The sequence below is a fragment of the Zingiber officinale genome, chromosome 1A (genome assembly GCF_018446385.1).
Source record: "Zingiber officinale cultivar Zhangliang chromosome 1A, Zo_v1.1, whole genome shotgun sequence".
Lineage (NCBI taxonomy): Eukaryota > Viridiplantae > Streptophyta > Magnoliopsida > Zingiberales > Zingiberaceae > Zingiber > Zingiber officinale.
The window spans coordinates 32,062,002-32,086,119 of NC_055987.1; the positions used below are offsets into that span (position 1 = coordinate 32,062,002).

General features: G+C 36.4%; 1 protein-coding gene across 1 annotated transcript; it reads left to right on the plus strand.

The window, feature by feature from the left end:
- Positions 1-20,238: 20,238 nt before the first annotated feature.
- On the plus strand, positions 20,239-23,752 carry LOC122022772 (TPR repeat-containing thioredoxin TTL1-like). The gene is made up of 7 exons (XM_042580887.1): positions 20,239-21,236; positions 21,784-21,979; positions 22,061-22,242; positions 22,319-22,652; positions 22,752-22,953; positions 23,102-23,208; positions 23,298-23,752. Exons 1-7 carry the CDS (start codon positions 20,419-20,421, stop codon positions 23,445-23,447), a joined length of 1,989 nt encoding a protein of 662 aa, XP_042436821.1. The 5' UTR covers positions 20,239-20,418; the 3' UTR covers positions 23,448-23,752.
- The last annotated feature ends 366 nt before the right edge of the window (positions 23,753-24,118 follow it).

Consider the following 24,118-nt stretch of genomic DNA (forward strand, 5'->3'; position numbering starts at 1 on the left):
GGACCGGATAAAAGTTTTGCGGGCAGGGAGGTAGATTTTTTCATTTCAAATTTTATTTTTGGTTTGTGTTTACGAGGACATCAAGGACAAGCATCTTTATAAATGTATCGCAAAAGGTTCAACTCCGTTTAGATAAAGTTGACTTTGATCGGCTTTCCAATTTTCATCTACGTTTTTCGATATGAGACTGTCTGGCCTCTAGAGTCATCCTGTTTGCTCCCACTGCATAAAAAGTCAGCAAGTTCATCAATATATAAATTTCTACCTGCAGTTCGTCCTAACTAAACGGCGTTAAACTAAACTGGATCGTGGATACTAGTCCCCTCCTTATTTTATAGTTAACACATGAATTTATAAATTTATCGGTAGATTATTTTTCTTATCAGTAAAGTTATACGATGGGTTTACAAAAAAACTAAAAAAAGTTCCATAATTCGGAAATTCTTAAAAACGGACTTACTTTTAGATTTTTAAAGGGTGCACATATTTTCTATTTTATCTCTTCTCTAGTGTTGCATTCAATAACACACTGTAGTAGTGTTAAGTTTCAAATATAATGTGATGCATTTCAAAAATTAACATCGTGGTCACGCCACATTGCGAGGAGGGCGAGGAGGGGGTGTCGACCGCTCCTTTTAAAATTTTAAAAAAGATTCATAGTATATATTTGAAAAGTCCTTGTCACTATTTTGATAGATGGATTCACTATCATTCATTGTTGGAATATTGAAATTGATTATATATTTGAAAAGTCCTTAAATTATCTATTGATTCCACTTTTATGAAGAAATAACACAACTTGGAATGTTAAATATTAAATTTAAAAAATAAAATATATAATAATAAATATATAAATTAAATGTATAATACGAAGTGAGAGTGTTACATTAAAATTAAATCTAGTTTTTTAGAACTAAATTCAATGAGTAGGCATAGAGATAATAATTACATTAGTTCAAACTATATATGATTATTTTAGAGTTAGTTTAGTCAAGTTAAGATCGAATTAAATTTAATATTTAAATGAGTTCTCAATTTAAAATGAATTATGATATAATTTTTTTTAAAAAAAATCTCTTTCACTTTTTTCTCCCTTTTTTACCTATGCACACTATAGTCTCTATCATGTAATACATCATTGTAAATGTATGAATGCTAAATATTAGGAGAAAGTGATATCATAAATGATTTTTTAAATTTTAAATCATAGAAAAACTCTAAGGATCCAGATCGTTATTTCAACTTAGAACTTAAGACTAAAATCAAAATTTTCAAATTTAAATTTCTTTTTACTCCTAAAACTTGAAACTTAGATTTTAGATTATAAAAATCGGTATATACTAATGTTTATTTTTTTAAAAAAAAATTATCCCTCCTAATTTAAAATCTTGACTACACTACTTATTCATGATGCTATATTTTAAAAATTAATATCAATGTAATATATTTATTTTGAAAATAATAGTAAAAGATGGAATTCGTCACTCCAGCGGCTCCACACGGTCAACTCCATAAACATATGTGAGGAGATAAAACGGAAAATTGTATTTGACCAGTATGAACGAAGGTTTTTTTTTTTTTTTTTTGATTTTATCAAAATTCAAACTCTTATCCTATGATAAAATTTTACTCTATACTTGTCAATTCAACCAGGCTCCGGAGGCTTGAAAATGAGCATTCGGAGGGATGCTTGATGGAAGAGGTAAATACATGGAGTGGAGGGGGTGCTTACGACTTCCTTGCATAGCAATATCCCTCTTTATTCCTCCTGCATCGCCATGTGCCCATCTTGGGTTTGCACAGTTTGTTGCTACAGCAAAAAGGCTCACTGACAACAACACACCCTTTAACTTACTCGCACTTTGCCCGCCACTGCAGTGCGACGCTAGCTCTCTACCAAAGAGCCTAGCCTGCACATGCTTCTCTAGCCGAAGCATCCATCCACCGTAGTTTTAAAATAAAAAAAAATTATCATCAGTAAAAATCAGAAAAAAATATATAGAGAGATTCATTCTGATAGTAGTTAATATTCTCAGATCCTTTAAAAATTTTCAATAATCCATCGTAATTCAAAAGAACGACATGGTGAGAGGAGTTTCGAAAGTGTAAGACCCCACTTGATCCGGAACCAAGCCAAACCCCCACACCACGTGCCCACTTCACGTGACGGCACGTCTCTCCACATGCAGATTATGGGCCACGTGATTACGACGTCACGCAGATTCAAGCCAACCTAGGAATTCTCCACTACTAGATCCCCTCTCATCACTCTGTTTGTTTGAGTCCGTTCTATTCTGATCTCCTCTGCGTTCATGAGATTCCCCTGCAGCAAGCTGCTGGCTCCTGGCAACGCTTCACATGGTGGGCTTATGGGGAACTGGGAGATTGCCTGGGCTGGGAGGGCCCTCCTCCCGTCCCATGCATGACTCACAAAGCATGGAGATAGACTCGGCGTTCGCCATGGCCCCGGATGGTCTGCTGTTCGTGCCATGTTGGTGTTCTAGGGGGAAGCAGTGGGCTGTCAGCGGTTGCTGCTCTGCATCTCATGATGTTCATGGACTTGTTGAATCCAAAGTCCAAACCATATGCGTTGTGTGGCTGCGCTCGCACTTACGTTCCCTCGGTGTCGGGGCTGTCAGTGGAATTAGGAGCCATGGAGGTGATTAAGGGGGGGAAGACGACAACGCAGTGGAAGACATTTAAGAGGAGAAGGTGGGAGTCATGTGCCAGGTTTTTATTTTAGTGAATGCCCCTCCCCCTCTTATGGGACCAAAATAATGACCCTGCGTCTTAATTTTTTTCTTTTTCTTCTTTCTTTACAAATTAACCTCTAATTTACTGTGCGAGACTGAAGCAGACAGATCTAATTATGCCAATTATTAATTCGGATATAAGGAACCATTGAATAATTGAATGGCAAACCATATACACCAGTAGATGATCTCCTCCCTCTATTAAAATCTCTGCTGCTAGCTTTAATTTCATCTTTTTTTTCTCATATCTTTACCATGGATCTTACAGGCAGCTTAAAGCACAGTTTTGGATGTACTATCACTTATGATCAGATTTCTTTCAGCTTTTATTATTATTATTATTATTATTATTATTATTATTATTATTATTCCCGCTTAAAATCAACAGCTAATGGAACGTGTAAATATGGGATTATCCATCATACATACTTTACCCACACATAATAAAGGAAAATGTCCAAGTTATTTATAAAAATGAGAGAAAAAGAGACAAATGTCCAAGTTATTTATAGAAATGAGAGAAAAAGAGACAAAGGAACAAGAAGAACATCCAAATAAAATGAAGAATTTATTTAGTTCATAAATTTCTGAAGGGTTTTTTAATTTTATGATCGTTTTTTCAATAACAAGTAAATATGAAATTTATTGTTCTTCGAGAGATCGCTTCCCTTTAGGAGATCACAGTACATTTTTACAATTTAAGATTTTTGATATTTTTTATTTTTATATTTTAATATTTATATTGATATCAGAGCGTCTTAAATTTTAAATGTATGAAAATAATCTGTATTATTTTACTTGGAAATCGTGACTTCGTGTCAGTAATTTCCTCCTGAATGGCTCGCGAACGACTGCTGCGTGAACTAACGACCGCCTCTTTAAGTTGAGTTGCATACTGCCAACCACATCACACCACCAGCAACTACTAAAGCCGGAGAGCACCGACGACTTCCTCTTAACTAACGACTGAATCATGCACTGGCGACCGCCTCTTTAAGCTGTGCTGCATGCTGCCAACCACGTCGGACCACCGGCAACCACTAACGTCGGAGAGCACGCAAACACCGACGACTAAGTCGGGAAAAAAGCCATTGGCATCCGTTGCCGGCCAGCACTAGAAACAGTGTCGAAAGGCCGGCGGTTGTAGCCAAAAATCTCGCCGCTGCGTTGGCCGGGAGAAGTGCCGCGTCGGTGGGAGAGGTGGGCGTGGGCACGTGTGCAGTCGTGGGCATGGATAAGAAATTGACGATAAGTGTTTTGATTTTAGAAAATCAAAATTTAAAAAAAACATAAACAGTATCTCTCACGTGAAAAAAACTGAACAATAAATTTAAATAAAAAAAAGGTTTTTGTTCCCTTACTTTTCCTGAACCGGTCTGGTTCAAATTAAATGAATTTGAATCAGATTGATTCAATCAAATTTAAATTTAATTGAAATCATTGGTTAATTTAATTTAATTATTTTAGTTTAATTAGATTTTGATCTGGTTCAAATCAGTAGTTAATTTAATCGAATCAGTTTGATCTAAATTAGAATTAATTTGAGTTGATTTAATAATTAAATGGGTTTATACAAGAACAACATAGGTAAGATATCATAGTTCAATTAGATTAATTTTAATGAAGATAATGGACTCACGCAGTCCTCTCCAGTTTCTCAAATAAAGAAAATTAGTTTTTCTTATTTGCTTATGAACTCTATATATTTTTTATGCATATGTGAGAATTGAAATGAACTGATTTTGTTATTGATTTGTCGGTTTTGTATTGACATTATTATTTTTCAATTCTAGATATCATGGATAATATGCACAATGACTCATTGTGATATGCGACAGAATGAGCTACGAGAGGAGATTTAGGAGATTGAGTATGACCCATTTCATAGAGTTAGATGGCATATTAGACGGCTTGATTGATTTTTCTGGAAACTCAAAAAGGAAGAGTTTCTCATCTTCGATAATTATAGGATTTGAGCTTTAATTCGTTCACTACAGGGGAATTCAAAGGTTACTGCATAACATATATGGGGGCTCATCGAAGGGTGAATCTCATATGCACAGTTGTATATAGAACTATTTCGCCATGAGTTCCTAGAGGAGAATCCTAAAGAATCTGAGAATATAGAGGAAGATCTTGAGAATTTGAGGAGGATCCAAAAAAGGATCCTGAGGAATCTGAGGAGGATTTTGAAGAAGGTTCGATGATAGATCAAATTGAAAATTCTGAAGTTGGTCTACCTGAGATTGCCTCAAATGAGTCCAGGTTGAAAGGGATTGAGTTGACCACAACACTAGTGTTTGTTCTAGTGGGAGTAATGCTAACCTATCTAGTTTATTAGAGTTCTATTATTTTTACTATCATTATGTACGAACAGTATTAAGTCATTTAGTTTTTAAGTTGTGTATTAATTTCTATCGTTATGTATGAACAGAGTTATTTTTATGTTATGGGTTATCAAACTTGAAAATGATTAGTTCATAATAGTATTGATTAATATTGATTTGATTGGTCATACGAATGATGAGTAAAAATATAGTTATCACTTGATTTTATATATCAAATCAAATTAACATTGAGTCAATCATAAATTGCATGCATATGAATTACACTGAATATTAAATAATATTTTTATTTATATTAGATCATGACAACTAAAAATATTATAGTTGAACTCAATAAGGGAGAGAAACTTAATAGGGATAACTATAAAATCTGACACCTCAAGATACAATATATTCTTGAGGAATAAAAAGTTATAGAGACCTATAGATGGTTCTACGATACAGCATAAATGTGATCTTGATGTCATTAAGGTATGGAGGAAAAATGACTCTATTGCTAAAAGTATATTGATTAGTTCAGTGATAGATGATCTAGTCTATGAGTATGAGCCATTTTCCATTATCTTATGATGTCTGTGTAGCCCTTAGAGAGAAGTATTGTGTTAATTTAAGCAAGTTTCGTCTACTGACAATAAAGTTTGATAGCTACAAAAGGCATCCAAATGTTACCATGACCTCATATACGAGGGAAATGACTAATATAATTTGAGAGTTAAAGATTACTGGTTATGAGTTGACTGATGAATAACGGATTCAGGTAGTTATCCATTTTCTTCCTGATTCTTAAGAAACGATGAAATAGAATCTGATTCATAGTGAAAGTATCAAGACTTCACTAATGTCTCACGATATGTTGAACTTGAGGCGAAGAGAATATAATTCGTAAGAATATTTAGTCAAGCTTTTATAGCTGAAGGTTTTGGATCTAAGAATAGGAAAAGATGTTTTAAGAAAGAAAAAGGAATGGTAAAAGAAGCTAGTGTTGCTTCTAGGCGAGGCTCAATCAAGAAGGATGAAAAGAAACCTAAAAGCAAGTTGAGTTGTTATAACTGTGGTAAGAAGGACCACATTGCTTGGGATTGTATTGAGCCGAAAAAGGTAAATCTATGTTTAACTTCTTTGTATGAGCATTATATTGCTAGTTTAGTGTTGTTAGCTAATTCTTATTCTTTGTAGATTATATATTCAGGAGCAACGAACTATGTATCTCGTGATCGAGCTATATACATAGAGTATCGTAGGGTACTAGTTGGCAACAGATAGATATATGTGGGAAACAATGCAAGGAATGAAGCCAAAGGAGTTGACACTTGCAAACTCGACCTACGTGGTGGGCGTACCTTATTTCTACATGATGTCCTTTATTCTTCTGAGATTCGATGGAATCTGGTTTCCATCACTAGTCTTCTTGATTTGGGTTATTGTATAAACTTTTTCAGTTAATGTGTGGAACTTCATATTAACTTTGTGTTAATTAGATATGATTATGTAATAAATGATTTTATGGTTCTTGATGTAGAACTAGATATTAATTATGGTATTAATGGTTGTTTTTCAAATATTGCTCTTGCTAGTGATGTTGATATTAATGATGAAGTTTAGCATGTTAGACTAAGACATATTGGACAAGAACGAATAAATAGATTAACTAAAGAAGGTCTATTAGGTGCTCATGCTAAGATCAACTTATCTATATATGAGTATTGTCTTACTGGAAAAGCAACTAGAAAAATATTTGGTAAGACTATTAGAGATGAATCACCATTACAATTAATTTATTCAGATATTTGTGGTCCAATGAATGTGAAGGCTAGACATGAAGATTCCTATTTCATTATATTTATTGATGACTTTACACGTTATGGTTATGTGTATTTGATTTCTCATAAATTTGAAGCATTAGATTGCTTCAAATGTTATTTGAACAAAATTGAGAATCAATTAGAACGTAATGTTAAAATCTTATTCACTGATTGTGAGGGTGAATATTTGTCTGATCAGTTCAAGACAATATATAATGATAGAGAGATTATTAGACAGTTAGCTATTCCTGGAACTCTATAATAAAATGGGGCTGCAGAAAAAGAAAATCAAACTCTTCTAATTTTCTATTGGAGAGATACATTATTAGCTACAACCTATATACTTAACAGAGTATCTTCTGAATCTATTTCATCTACTCTATATGAACATTGGACAAACAGAAACTATATTTCAGTAATCTAAGACCTTGGGGGTAGCAGTCTACATTCATAATAAAACTTATAAATATGAAAAATTAAGATCCAAAGGTAAGAAGTGTATATTTATAAGGTATTCTGATACTTTTAAGAGTTATGTTTTCATTAGTGACCAATAAAATAGAACCGTCTCTGAAATAGAGTTTAGAGATGCTACTTTTCTAGAAAATAAGTACCCAACAAGAGATGAAGTTGATAAAATAATTCCTTTATTTATAATAGAGGAGGAGAATAATGTTCCTTTATCACGAGAGATGCTCGAATCTAGTCAACCAAATAGGAGTGATTTATAAATTAATAAGATGATTTCTTAATAGTTCGACCTATGTAGGAGTAGTCGTAAGATTATTCCTAGGAGAAGGTTCGATATTGAGGATGAGGCATTGATGATTCTCTCAATTAACGATGAAGAATCTCGAATAGTTGAGGAAGCATTGAGATGATCAGTTAGAGAAAAATGGAAATAGATGTTGGATCGAAATCGCTAGAAGGGGGTAATAATGTTCGTGACTTTTCAAGTTTTTTGTAAAAACTTGATCAGAATAATGCAGCGGAATAAAGATAGTAGTAAACAAAAATAAATACTAGCATTTTTCTTTTACTTGGTTCAGAACCTGTGACGACTCATACTCCAAGGCCCGTGATCGACAGTCACTTTCATTAGGCAATTCACTATCAATTTGTAAATTACAAGTATAAAGACAAGTACAATAAGATTATAATTTAAGTGCTATAAACAAAAATTCTATAGATGACTTAAGGTTTGAAGAGTCGTGCTTTCGATTGTCGAAGTCGTGTTGTCGAGTCGCAGAGTCATCTTTGAAGCAGCGGGCAAGAGAGATCATCAAAATGAGTTGTATCCTAAGTGTTGCTCAAAGATTGCTTTTATAAACTATTGAAGGCACCTCCAGCAGCATCCAAGGCGCCTCTAGTTGTGATTTTTATCCCCAAAGCCTCAGTCATGATAAACACCACAATCCACATTTTTTATCCTTCTGAAGGCGTCTTCCAAGTGCTCTAAGACACCTCCAATGCTCCAGGGCACCTTCCATGCGCTCCAGGGCACCTCCCGCAACGAAAACTTTATCCCCAAGGTTTATCCACATGAGAGTACCTCCGACCCTATCTAGGACACCTTCCACCGTATCCGAGGCACCTCTGAGCAGTTCTGAGGTGCCTCGAGTACTGTTCACCAGAGGCTGACTTGTGTGTTTCAGCTCCTGCAAAACACGTTAGTCCAAATGCACAAAGATATCCTATAAAACAGAGTTTAGCACAACAATAATATGGAAATAAACTATTTGATAGTCTTTGGACTGTCCGATTCTAACTTTCAGATTTCCTGAAAATCCTAGGTCGAATCGACATCTACTGTTCTCTCATGGGGAATGCATTTTCACCTATTCTCAGGAGAGTTTACCTTTTGCTAAATCGGTCATTCAGACCGTTTGGACTTTTGCTCAACACCCGAGATCTCAAGACTTTTTGTTGGACGTCCAAATCCCAACTCCTCTAGTCTTCTGCCCGGTGTCCGCAACTCTCAGGACTTTCACCTAGTGTCCTCAACCATAGGATTTCGCTTGATGTCCTTGTCCTGCTAAGACTTTGCTCAGTCTCACGGACCAGAACTTTATTACTTAGTCGTAACTAGGACTTCTCACCTGCCTAGTGTCCATTAGGATTTTTTTGCCTAGCCTTAACTAAGACTTTCACCTTATCTAAGATCACTAAAGACTTTCCTGGACATTCAGTTAGAGTTGTTAGATCATAACACAGCTTAACTCTAAACATTTTCCAAAGATCAAAATACAAGTTTGATTAGCCAGTGCTTCCAGCATCAAAAATAGAATTAATGAGAGAAAATCAAGTTTGAAATTTAGTCGATCTTCCTCCGAGCCGAAGGACTATTGAGAATAAGTGGATTTTCAAAATTAAGAGGAAAGTAAATGAATCGATTAATCGATACAAAGCTCAGTTGGTTGCAAAAGGTTATACCCAAATGGAGGATATTGATTATGAAGAGACATTTTTCCTTATTGTGAAGTTTGCATCAATATATGTCATCTTAACTATAGTAGCACATTATAACCTATAATTACATCAGATGGATATAAAAATGACTTTCCTTAATGGTAATTTTGATGAGAAATCTATATGGCACAAGTAGAAGGTTATATTACAGAAGACCAAAAGAATAAAGTATGTAAACTTAAAAAGTGTATATATGGGGCTAAAACAAGCGTCAATACAATGAAACATAAGATTTAATGAAGTCATTTTATCTTATGGTTTCGAAATGATAAATAAGGATCATTGTGTTTGCCTAAGAAATGAGAAATGAAAGTTGGTCATCTTATCATTACATGTTGATGATATGCTAATAGATAGAAATGACATTAAGTCCGTGATAGAAGTCGAATCATGACTTTCATCATAATTTGACACAATAGATGAGAGAAGCTGAGTATATCTTAGGAGTAAAGATCATTAGAGATCAATCGAAAAGACTTTTGAGTTTGTCTCAAGAGACTTATATCATTAAGATACTATAACACTTAAATATGTCAAATTACAATATTGAATAGACACCTGTAGTAAGAGGTATTGTTCTGAGCAAAAGTATATATCCCAAGACTTCTGAAGAGATAGTCGAAATAAAGAAAAAAAATCATATGTAAGTGTCATTGGTAGTTTGATGTACACTATGTTGTGTACTCATCCTGATATAAGTTATGCTTTGACTTAGTTAACTATTTCCAGTCCAATATAGGATCGAGATACCAGAAAGTGGTGAAAAGAATATTTAAATATCTCAAAGGGACAACATATTATTGTCTTTATTTTAAGGATTTAAAATGAGTATGAAGGGATATACAGATGTAGATTGGGCAAGATACCTTGATAACAGAAAATTCACATTTGACTATACCTTCTTGTTGAATGGTGGTGCCATTTCATGGAACAACAAAAAATATATTTGTATAGCATTATTGATAATGGAAGCTGAGTATGTGGCTTGTGCAGCGACTGTGCAAGAAGTTGTTTGGTTGAGAAAGTTTTTGAAGTATCTGAGGATTACTGAGGATAGTGAGAGTCATGTTACAATATACTATGACAGTCGAACTTCTATAACTTTTTCTAAGGATCCCAAATATCACAACAAAGGGAAATATTAGAAATTAAATATAATTTTGTAAGGATATTGTTGACAAGAAAAAGATAATTCTCGAATATATTCATACACGTATTATGCTTGTGGATCCTTTTATTAAACTATTGACTAAAGAGTTATTTCAAGGATATGTGAAGTCTTTGAAACTTTGTAAAATGTAACACTTTGTAAAGATAATTGGAAATATGAAATGTCATGATCTGTTTAGTGTAAATGTCTATGTTACATTTGGATAAAATCTCAGTGAGCATGTTGATAAATCAAGATTGGTCAACTCATATGGACAATCATCTCTGTTTGTTAAGTATAAATAGAGGTAAAATCATTATTTATGGGACAACTTATATAGTTGTGAACAGAGATATACCCATAAGTTAAGGCCGCCTTGATAATTGCGTCAAGATGAGATTATTTATGTGTTAATAATGATTGAAGTAAATGAACACACTATTTGCTGAACTTTCTGAAGGCCAGATTTGAATTTATATGTTGAATTCAGGATTATACATTAAGGTGACGTTTGATTCTCTCCTAGGAATCAGAATGGGAATCAGTATCATAATATTATGGAATGAGAATGAGTATGAGCTTGGGTATCATTTTTAAAAATAATGTTTGGTTAGTTGAATATTTTCAATCGGAATAAACCTAAATTTTCTTTTTTACCCTTAAAGGAAAATAAGAGAAAAAAATTAGATGGGAGGGAAAGTTGAATGTGAGAGAAACATATGATGAGAGAGAAAGTGTGATAAGAGAGAAAGTATGATGAGAGAGAAAGTGTGATGGAAAAAATAAAGAGAGGGAAAGTATGATGAGAGAAAATGAGGAGAGAGTGCATGATAGGAGAGATTGAGAAGAGAAAAAGTATGATGAGAAAGAAAGTATGCTGAGAGAGAAAGAGTGATAGGAAAAAATGAAGAGAGAGAAAGTATGATGAGAGAAAAGGAAAGATTAAGGAAAGAGAAAGTATGATGAGAGAGAAAGTGGGTTGAGAGAGAAAGAGTGATGAAAAAATAAAGAGAGAGAAAGTATGATGAAAGAAAATGAGAGATTGAGGAGAGAGAAAGTATGATTAGAGAAAATGAGGAGAGAGTGTGTGATGAGAGAGAATGAAGAGAGAGAAAGTGTGATGAAAGAAAATGAGAAAAGAATAGTAAGAGAGATTGAGGAGAGAGAAAGGATGATGAAAAAATGAGGAGAGAGTGTATAATGAAAAAGAAAGTGTAATGGAAGAGAATGAAGAGAGAGAAAATAAGAAGAGAGAGTGTGATGGGAGAGAATATAGAGAGAAAATGGTAGAGAATGTGTGATGAGAGAGAATGAGGAAAGAGAAAGTATGTTGAGAGAGAAAGTGTGATGATAGAATAAGGAGAGAGAGTGTGAAATGAAAGAAAAATTAAACAAATATACTAAGGATATTTTTGTCCAAAACTTAATTCACATTCCTATTCTATCAAAACTCAAGGGAGGGGGTGAGTTTTATCCATACACAAGTTTTTGGGTTTCATTCCAAAATCTTGATTCTATTTCCATCAACCAAACACAAGGTTTGGGAATGAATCCATTCCCCTATTTCCAAACCCTAAACCAAACGTCAGGGCCGGCCCTAGACTTGGAAGGGTCTGGTGCAAAAAAAAAAGATAGGCCCTTTAAGTTCAGATAAAAATAATAAAATCAATACTATATAAATAATTCATTAACAGAACACATAAACTAAAATTCATAATAATAAAAACATTATATTCGACATGGCTAATAATCAGTATTAGAAAATGAAAAAGAACTATTACAATTAACTATGAAAAATTTATCTTCTTGTATTTTTATCTGCAAAGTCATCAATCAATCTTTCATAATTGAGTTTTTCTAAAAATTCACTCTCAATCGAAATCATCGCTAATGCATTCAATCTTGTTTAGGTTATGGTTGATCTCAAACAAGATTTTAATAACTTTAATTTAGAAAAACTTCTTTTTGCAGATACGACAGTCACCGGAATAGTTAATAATAATCAGTATTCTTTCTTGCTAGTGACTATGAATGAATTTTCTCAAGAGCGATAAAGTATATGGTTAAAATGAATTCCACCAAAATATTGGATTACTAAGTACTAACCATACTGTATTATGTCTGTGTAATATATTTTGTAATACCTAAATCACATATTCATAATTCATGGATATTATGTCCCAGTCTGTTTTTCATGTAATGGCACAATGCTTAGTTGTCAAATATTTATTCACTAGATGATGTAAACAAAAGACAACAAACTAAATTACATATTTCACATCAGACTTGTTGCAGAACAAGTCTTTTGATCACATGAGTCTTACATTAATAGCCTATTAATTTGATATCCAAAAACCACATATTTCAGAGAAAAAAAACTTTAATTGATGATAAAACCAGCAATCAATGGAAATTGGAAAGGATACGCCAATCAAACATATTTAAGCAAATTAATTGATTATAGATGCCTAAGTAGAAATGGAAATCTAATACGCCAACCCGATGTTACGATAACGACCACGAAGACCAGAGGTGACTGTAAAATTGTTAATCTGTGATGATGACACTTGAGATCACTAGGATTCGTGACTTCGCGCGACCGGCACATTGTCTACCCCCTATAAAGCCTGTTGAGCCTTCGGCGTTGGCATTGGCGTCGACACGGGTGAAAGATTCAAAAAGGAAAATTGCAAAGGGCAAAAGGTAGCGTCGGCTTTTAGGGTTTTAGAGAAATAGAAGCGTGGAGGTGGAGGAATAAAACGTTGTGCTTGTTTGGCATTTTTATAAAAACATCCAGAATATATTATAATTTAAAATTAGATCATTGTTAATTAAATTTTTTTCATTGATATCGTTAATTCTATGAAAAATATTAAAATTTTATTTTAAAATTTAAAAAATGGGGCCCACCAAGAAGATGGGGCCTTGTGCATTGGCCCCACCCTCATCACCTCAAGACGGGCACTGCCAAACGTCACTTAAGTATGTCTAGATCAAAGTTTGTATGATGTTAAAATTGAGAAAAACATGCACTTTTTTTAATAAAGATAATAAAATCGTGACATGTGATTCATACCACATGTGCTATAGTAACAATAAAGGTAGTAAGAGAATATATCTCTGTTTCTCAACTATGTGAGACTCTTAAGATTGTAAGTTAATCTTAATTTTACTCTAATTAACTTGAAGTTCTAATTAGTGCCTGCTACTTTAGCATGTAACCTATTGATTATGGATGATTTAGTCTATGGAGCATAACAAAGAAAACGTTTGATTAAAATGAATATATTCTAGCTAAAAAGAAAGATTAAGATAAATTACATCTTTGGCATTTATTTATTAGTCGACTAATTATATTTTTTATTAAGTACATAAATGTTATTGTGGATAATTATATTAATTAGAGATATGAAACATGCTCTAGATATAATTATTGTAAGGAGGGATTAGAGATGTTCGTACTGATGGAAATGATTTAATCTGAGATAAAAACAAGATATGGATGTTTCTGATTCATTTGAAAGAGCGGTTAAGTAAAGTGTAACAAATTTATTAGTATTCATTGCTCAGAGAGCGGCTATGTAAGTTATAACAATCTTCTTAACATTAATCGCTTAGTATGTTTGCTGTCACACGAATAATTTTTCCTAATGTATGAAATGGATGTTCATGTATAGTCTTTGTGACTTGACTTTTGTATAGTGTTTGTGACTTTATTCTTGTATAGTCTTTGTGACTTGATTCTTTTATATTGTTTGTGACTTGATTATTGTATATATAGTCTTGTATAGTCTTTGTGACTTCTCTTATATAATCTTTGTGATTTGATTCTTGTATAGTCTTTGTGACTTCTCTTATATAATCTTTGTGATTTGATTCTTGTATAGTCTTTGTGACTTGCCTATGTGACAATTTTATTTAGTCTTTTTTGTGACTAATTAGCCTTAGTGATTTGACTTGGATGAGTTGGAGATTGGTAATGGGAACGTGCAAACGTGGGGTTCCCATCATATGCATGTTATAATAAGCAAAAATTATCATTATACTCTTGGGGATTTCCATTTTATATATGCGTCCAAGTCATTCATTAAAAATGCGAGAAAAAGAGGTAGAGAGACAAGAAGAACGTCTAAGCAAGATGAGGAATTTGGTTCATGGATTTGTAAAGGGCTTTCTAATTTTATGATCACTCTTATGATAATAAGCAAGTACAAAATTTATTCTTTGTCTTCAAGAGATTACTATAAGTTTTTACAATTTAAGAATTTTGATATTCTTTGTTTTCATGCTTTAGCATCTACAAAACCCACACCTAGGTGCATATATATACTTGTAAAACTCATGGTAAGAAGTTAGAATAAGCGTCGAGCGAGATTAGACTCGGCATAACCACCCCAACACTCATGTGCTACCCCAACACTCAAGTTAGCACATGGGGCTAGGGAAGGAGAAAAGCAATGGAAGAGAAGAGTTTAGATGTGTATGTACGCATACCTGCGACCGTAGGAGCGGACTTCTTTCTATACCTTCCCCTACAATCACGTCATGGGTGGCCACATAAACATACAATGCACTCCATTACCAATGTTCCCTATCTCCCCACATTCTTTGTATATTATAGTACACACGTTCTCCCCTTATCTCTCGAGAAACTCCGTCTGAGTCGATCTAGAAGAGTCGAGTATGGTTGGGCGAGACCAAGCTAGAAAGGTTGGGCAAGATCGAGCTAAAAGAGTTGGGTGGACCAAGTTAGGGGAGCCTAGTGGACCGAGTTGGAGAGGTCGAGTAACATCAAACTAAGGGAGCCAAGGTGACCGAGTTGAAGAAGTTAGCTGGACCAAGCCAGTGAAGCCTGGTCCCGACTAGGCTATGCTGGGGTATTGATCCGATCTAATATCTTTGACTTACACTTTCGCTTTACTTTTGACCAACCGTCGTGACCTTTAACTTAACTACGCCACGTACGAGCTCCCATATCTACTACAACAATTATTATTCATAAACACAAAGTCGAGCTGGGGTTTCCTTTCTTAGATTGCATCATCTCTACATTTGGCTAGTACTAAATCGGAGACAAAAACTGGTGGCTTAATGAAATCGTCTCGAATATATCTCGATATGGATATTATAAAGGCTAGCCTTGTGAGGTTAGATAAACCCTCTCTTCAAAGTTCAATTACGAATTTGAAAGTATAGTTTCTTTATGAAAATTTTTATTTTATTCAACGATTATGGTGTAATAATTTAAAAAATTATCATACGTTTGTGATATGTTTTATGAAATAAAATTTTAAAATGTGTGTATTGTCATTAGGATGCAGGTCTCAAAAACAGGATCTCTTATTTTATAAGAGATTGTTTACACTACTTTAAACTCTCAATTTTTTTACTGTTCACCCAAGCTCTCATTTGTTATTAGGATTGTGAGTTAATCAAATAAATTAAAATTATGAAGATTTTATAAATTATGTTCCTTAATAAAATTCTAATCTATATGATGTCAACATTTCATTAATTAATTAAATCAATTTAAAAATATAAAAAAAATAAATAATCAAAGTTTAAATCGTGAGGTTAATAATATAAAATAAATCAAATTCAAGTGAAGACTATTTTAATAATTTAATTCATTTTAAAGTCGACTTGTTCGACTCAATTACTTTATAAAATTAATTTAAACAAATTAAAATTTGACTGATTCATAACCTGCATTGTCATCGGATCCTCCAAATCTCCTCTCTTAGACAAATAATATTTTTTTGAGAATCTAACGAGGTTCGGAGCATAAAGAACACTCAGTCCTGCAAATTGATCTTGAGGGCGAAAGCAATCAAAACAGTATGTAATTAATTTTCTGTGCTGGCATGTAGTGTGACTTCGTCCAATTATTATACAACAACTCAACAACTGATCACAGGCAAATGGTGACCTCATTAACCTGTTCGAGTGACCACACCAAGCTACTTTTCCATCACTTTGTGCGTGGAAAGAGCCCAAGAAATTAATGCTACTTGTGAGGTCAAAGGCCTTCTCTGACTGTTCAGAAAAGTTTTTAAGTGGCTTAACTTGTGCTGGCCTTGAATCATTGTTCCTCAGTATTTTAAACTTAATGTAAAAGTTTATAACCAGAAAGATTGACTGAGTGATAATATATATATTGTTTTTTTTCAATCATTGCAAGTAACATGGAACTCTAACTTCAAACATCAGAGTTGAAGCTTGGAGTACACTTCAGTGTACCTTCCAAAAATGATGTGCTTCCCTGCGCACATCTTTCTTTAAAAAAAACAAACAAATGAAATGCCATTAGTTTTTCCAATCCTGTGGTATCTGTAATTAGAAATTTGATTGGAACTAAAAGTCATTGTGTATAAATATTTAGTCACACATTAAAGTTATATATATATATAGGTGTGGATCTCTCTTGCATGTTCTTACAGGAGGATACAAATTTAGGATTAGGATTGTACTATCTAGAATTATACTGAATCAAAGATGACCGGTGTACAAGTACGATATGTGCATGTCGAATGCTAGATTAGTCGGTAAACTTTGTATATCATCCTCCTTTCCTTCAAAAATTCTCTTTTTGGTGTGCATGTCATTCACCAACATTTTTGTGATAGTATTCAAGTACACACTCAGTTCTCCACAATCAACCAATGTTTATTGTTTACATGGTCTTCCTATTATATCCTGGGAAAGTGACATCTAACGAAACCTCGAAATACAGTCAGAAGAAATGAATCTATTTAAAGAAATTATGTCGAATGTAGACCTCGACATCTTCCTTTTCTCGACTCGGAGCTCAAGCAATAGCAACCCATTTTCTCGACTCGTACTCATCTTCCTCCGGACTTGGACTCAATGACTTTGCTACTCGGCCAACTTGGTGGTGAGGCGACGCAATGACTCGGTGAGCTCGACACTCGACAACTCAATAGCTTGGCTGACTCAGACTTGACAACTCGCTCGAACACTTGGCGTCCTAACTCAGCAACCTGCTCGAGCGATAGCCAACTTGTCACTCCGACTCAGGAAGTCATCTAGCCTCATGTCACTCAGGAGCAGTGTTGTTAAAATCAAGAGTTTAAGTAAAATCGCTAGAGCAGTCATAAAATCGGATCGTAAAATCGAATTGTAAAATCATAAGATTTTACATCATACTTTAAATCAATTTAAAAAAAAACATGATATATTCTTTTTAATTGATCATTAAATATTTTAATCCAAATTATAATATAAATCTACATATAGAATATTTTAATTCATATAATAATAAATTACTCATGATTTAAAACTTTTAATTAACCAAATACTTGTCATGAAAACACAACATAAATATAAATTCAAGTCTAAATTAAAGCTTAAATTCAAAGATAAATAAAACACAAGAAAACAAATTAATATAAATCATTCATAGACAAGTGCAAATATAAAATCATCCCAAAATGATATCGTTTTGTCCAAAATGATCCCCTTTTATTAACGACACAAAATTAATAAAATTATCTCAAAAATCATGTTTTTACGAGTTTAAATGCTATTTTATGATTTTGATCCAATTTTACTATTTTGATCTGATTTTACTCTAATACACATGATACTGTGCATAAAGGAGGGGTCCGATAAGGCCATGAAGTCAATAGTCAAGGGGACGTGATAGTCGAAAGTCAAGGGGATGTGACAGCCAATAATTAAGAGAAGAAGGGAGTTATACCACCTCACATCATTAGCAGCATTATTTTTGGTCGGTCATAGTTAGGGCAGGTTCCCAGATCTACGGCATAAGATGGAGCTTGGACTAATTCCTGACCTGCCCCCGACTGATCAGACTTCCCCAGCTCGAGCTGTATAGATGGGTCTGGTACTTTTACTAAGACAACTCCCGGTCGACTCTTCAGCGATCAAGGCGTGAAAGATGGGTCCCTCGCCACGGTCTCAGATAAAACCTGGTCTGTTGGCCACAGCTCATCCTCCTCATCAAGGCTCAAGCCTGGTGGTACATCTGAACAGTCATCCTGAGCAGTCTATAGCTGAATCCGGGTGGGACAGAAAGCGCTAAGCGACAACAATGTTAGGGAATCATAACCTTCTGTCAAAGAATAACTGCTATACACTAGGGAATATTCCAGTGGATTGCTATCACCTGTAAATAGAACCTTCCTTTCAATAATAGGAGGTCACCGTACATCCTCTCTCACACAACATACCCTACCACTCGACATTCTCTGACAATAGTCAAACTCTGAAGGTATGCAGCGTCATATAAAAAGGGAAGTCCTCTTCCTTGGCTAGGTATGTGCACATACGTACTCGTCTTCGATAGTTCTTTTTCTTTCGTACACTGTTATTCTGGGAAAATGACCTGACTTGAGCGTCGAAGCTAGGACCTGCGTCGGGAATTTTTTCCCTGATTTTTAGTCTCTAACGTTTTGATGCTTTTCTGAGTGTGTGCAGAGTTTGAGTGCCATTAGTTCTCATACTACAGACCTTGGAGTGCCACATGGGGGCTAGTCTTTCGGACGTGCATACACAGGGTGCATCAAAGTCGCCTCTCCGTCAACACCAAAGTCATCTCCGCCGACCTCCGTCTGACTCAGATTCCGAACAGAATCAACATGATTTTATCACGATTTCATTCAATTTTCATAAATAAACTCATAATTTTGTATGAGTTTATAAGTCAACTCACAAGTTTGATAACATTGCTCAAGAGTACTTGGCTTAATCTAGTCCCACTCGTGCTCAGGTCGATCTAACCTTTCTAACTAATAATTTAAAATTATCTACTCAAGTCTGAGTTATTATGTAATATTAATTCAACCAATTCTTATATCTCCGGTGACATTTTCAACAATATCAATGCGACGTTGAATCTATCTATTATACGTAAAATATTTTTTTTATGATTCGACCTTGAGTTTCGTGCCTGCCTCCTAAACAAATATTCCTTTTAGGCATCTTGAAGTTTAGTGGCTGTGTTGGTGCTAGAAATTGAGGTTGAAGTTTAACTCATCCCATAGAAAGTCATATGGCTCTATCCATCTAATTAAATTTGTCTAGCAGTTGCCGAATACCTATTCTCTTTATAAGCCGTCCAATTACTCCTGGCGTACCTCATCAAATGTCTTTAATATTATAAATAATACAAATTGAATCATTAAAAATAGTTGTTTTTTATTTGTATTTATAAATAATATATACGCTCGATGAAACGATAGATTTATGTAATAAATTTATAACTAATATCCGGAAATAAAATGGATACTCGCCTGGCCGAGAAGGAATATTCCGTGGAATCACATCTGCGTCGACGTCATCCGACACCGAGAGTAGAGTAGGGCTAGCTGGCGGCCACGCTTGCCCCTTACCCAGTTGGCACGGCACATCGCACGTGGTCAGCTGCTCTACTTTACCGAAATGCCTCCGCGTTTCCTCCTTCACCTGCTTCTTTCTCCTCGCATCCATCCCAGGGGTACTCGAGTAATTTCCTCTCGTCTAGGTACGGCTGACGTGGCCAGAAATAGCCAACGTATGGAATATTCTCGCCTAGATCGTCGTATGGAAGGCTGGGAGATTATTAATTACTTGCCTGAACACTCACGAATATTACTTACGTTTTTTTTTTATTATTTTCTCATTTTATACAATTAAATATTTTCAAAATTTTGTTTCAGTATATATTCACTCACCCTACGCACCGACGAAGAGAAACGAAGTAGAGAGATAGAGAGAGGAGAAGTAAGTGGGTGTTAAAAGTTTGGGTGCTTTTGCTTACCTTCGTCTGCTGCTCTGATACGAAGCAGAGGCGTCTGGCGAAGTTATATTCGTGGCTGGGCGAGCGGAGGCGGTGACGGCATCTCAGTAGCCAGTAGCCCTTCTAACGAACCGGCCTAATGCTCCGCCCCGGCGCGGTCGACCCGGTCGCCAACCGGTTCGGCTCCGCTCTGGTTCTCCGCGAAGGGACGGAGACGGACAAGGGCATGGAGAAGGACAAGCCCGACGACGGTGGTGGCGGCATCCTCGGCTCCCCCGTCTCCCCACTTCGTCCGCGGGCTAACACCAGCAGCAGCTCTAGCTCCTCCGGATCCGCCCCCGGACGACCACTGCCGATCGCCAGGTCCGAGGAGACTAGCCCCACTGCTGCCGCGGACGGCGGCAGGATCTCCAAGACCTCCCACCGCCGCTCCGGATCCGGCCAATTGATTTTCTCCTCGCGGGCCGCCTTCGGCGGCGGGTGTAGCTCGGCGACCTCGCCGCTGACGAATGTGCTTCCCGCAGGCAACATCTGCCCCTCGGGGAAGATCACGGGCATGGTGCCGAGGACCACGGCGGCGAGGAGCGACGTGCTTGGCTCCGGCACCGGGAACTATGGCCACGGAAGCATAATGCGCGGGGGGCGACCGGGCGGCGATCCAGCAACGGGGAGCCGGGGGGATCCGAGTGCGAAGAGAGCCGCGGCGAGGGTGGATCCGCAAGAGGTGACGAGGGCGGGGAATGAGCAGTACAAGAGGGGGAACTATGGCGAGGCGTTGCTGTTATATGACAAGGCGGTGGCGATGTGCCCGGAAAATGCTGCCTGCCGGAGCAACCGAGCGGCGGCGCTGGCGGGGCTGGGGAGGTTGGGGGAGGCGGTGAGGGAGTGCGAGGAGGCAGTCCGGCTGGATCCATCGAGCTGCCGTGCGCACCATCGCCTCGCAAATCTATACCTGCGGTGAGAATCGTCTCTCCTAAAATGCATTCGAACATTTTTTTTTTTTTTAAAAAAATGTTCATCCTACGATCGATGAGTTTTGATCTTTGTGCGAAATTCACCCCTTTTTTTTTAAAAAACAACCAACAATTTGCAATGATTTTGTGTTCTTGGTGTGTGCTCATTCGATGAAAATCTATACACCAGTTGGTTGTGTAGATTGAACAAGGTAAAAAAAAGTGAGGATGTCATACTCATGCCTTGCTGTTTGGTGTTGTCAATCATTTGCGTTTCTTTGATCTTACTACCCTCTCGGGCCTTGACCTTTGTCTGCTATAGTTGATGATTCTGTAAACGTCGTCCATGTTTCATGGCCCCCAAACACTGTCATTTTCAGCGACAGACCACAGTATGGATTGTATTTTGTTTCTTTCCCACAATACTGTGAAACGCCCAAGATGTGCTAGATATTGCCACCTAGTTTATTCTTTCATGATTCTTCACTGAATACACGGTGTTGTTCAGTAGTCTCTTTTCTGCAATTACACTCGCTTATTACTCGTTGCAGGTTAGGGCAGATAGAGGATGCAAAACAGCACCTATTTTCAACAGGGGGTCAGCCAGACACTAGAGAATTGCAAAAGCTGCAAACACTGGAGAGGCATTTAGGCATATGTGATGAAGCGAGAAAGGTTGGTGATTGGAAAAGTGCATTAAGGGAAGCTGACGCAGCAATTGCAGCAGGAGCAGATTCTTCTCCAACGGTACATTAATTTTTTTTTTTTTTTTTGAATTCTCTCAAGAACAATTGAGCAAAGAAGTCATATGTAATTGAAAATTTTCAGATAATGGCAGCAAAAGCAGAAGCCCATCTCCGGATTCTTCAGATCGATGAAGCTGATTCAGTCTCTTCGAACTCGCTTAGACTTGAAAAACCTCCATTTTACTCGGATGCCAAAGTCTTTGGCATGCATCCAGGTTCTTACATCTACATTATTCGTGCACAAGTTGATATGTTCTTCGGAAGGTGAGCTGGAGTTTTTGTATTTTTTTTTATAAAAAAGATTTTTAAAACGTTTGAGCAAAAAGTGGGAGTTTTGCAGGTTTGAAAATGCAGTTGAATTAGCTGAAAAGGCTAGGAGGATGGATCCCAGAAATATGGAACTGACATTGATTTTTAACAATGTCAAGTCAGTTGCAAGAGCTCGGACTCAGGGGAATGAGCTCTTCAAGTCTGGAAATTTTGCAGAGGCCAGCGCAGCTTATGGTGAAGGGCTCAGGCTTGATCCATCAAACCCACTCCTCCTTTGCAATAGAGCCGCATGCCGGTCAAAGCTTGGACAGTGGGAGAAGTCTATCGAAGATTGCAACCAAGCCCTCAAAATCCAACCCCATTACATCAAGGCTCTTCTGCGCCGAGCTGATTCCAATGCCAAGGTGAAATCTTTTATCATCTGGATACTTCAAGATATGAATCATCCATTAAAAATTGATACAAAGAATTGGTTTCTCATCGTTTCCATGCTTGGTAATCAGCTTGAGCGATGGTCTGAATCTGTAAGAGATTATGAACTTCTCAGCGAGAAAATTCCAGCAGATACTGAGGTGGCTGAAGCATTGTCTCATGCACAAGTTGCACTGAAAAGTTCACGGGGCGGAGTCTCTAATTTGAAGTTTGGAGGCTACGCCGAGGAAGTTACTAGTTTGAAGCAGTTCCAAGCTGCGATCAGCTTACCTGGTGAGATATTTTCCCTCATCTTTCTCATGTCTTTGTGCTAGCTTAACTTCCATTTGCACTTGCGTACATAACTTTAAATCGGAATATATTAAGGGGTCTTTCAATAGATTACTGTTATACAATGTACCTCAAGTTTTTGACACTGCAGGAACTTCTATCATTTACTTTATGGCAACATCCAATCTGCAATGTTCCCAGATTTCACCATCCGTTAATTCATTGTGCACCCACTATCCATCTGCAAATTTTTTCAAGGTATCGTTGCCATCATTATTATCATAGATTGGGCACATCCAAATGCTCGTGCTCATCTCCGCCTGATGTTTTCCCTGCATGAACTGAAGGTCGACATCAACAAGAGTCCTGCTGTCGCCAAGTCTGAGAGCGTGAGGGTCGTGCCTACATTCAAGATCTACAAAAATGGGATAAGGGTAAAGGAGATGATCTGCCCCAGCCAACAAGTGTTGGAGCATTCTGTGGGGCACTATAGCTAGGGATAAGTTTGAAGCACTAGTTCCATGAATTCATATAAATTTTCAGATCCCACCAGGCCAGCTATGTATTCATTCATTGACTGGAGACAAGACTGAGTTCTGCTTTCCTTCCTATGATTAAGCTATGCAAATGTCTGTTAAGAGAAGATGTCCCTGTTCCTGCATAGGACAAATAGTGTAATCCTCCAGGTTAGTTTGTATAATGCACCGGGTTCTGAAGTCGAACAGATATTCTTTTAGTGTATATACATTATATAGAGAGCATCTAAATCGGTCTGGAGGTTGGGTTGAGATTGGTATATCAATTCATTGTTTCACATTACAATCAATGTTCAATTTTGTTGCTGCCACTGTTGCAGGTGGAAGCTTACATGTGACTTCTCCTCTGTAGAATAAATGAATTGACAATATTCTCTCTTCCTCTATGCTTCAAACTTGAATTTACTACCATCTGTTCAATTTTGTGATAGAATTCTAGATCTTATGCTCCATTCCTATCATTTTTTTTTTACATATATTGGACTGGATTTTTCAATCAAGTTCTAGAAACTGATGGCATCATTCTGGTGGTCGATCCAATCCGTGACAACATGAGCTGTTTAGGTCTTGGTTTTAAATCGTATAGCTGCCTCATGCATGCATCTCTTTATAAGTAAACAGCTGGGCAGATA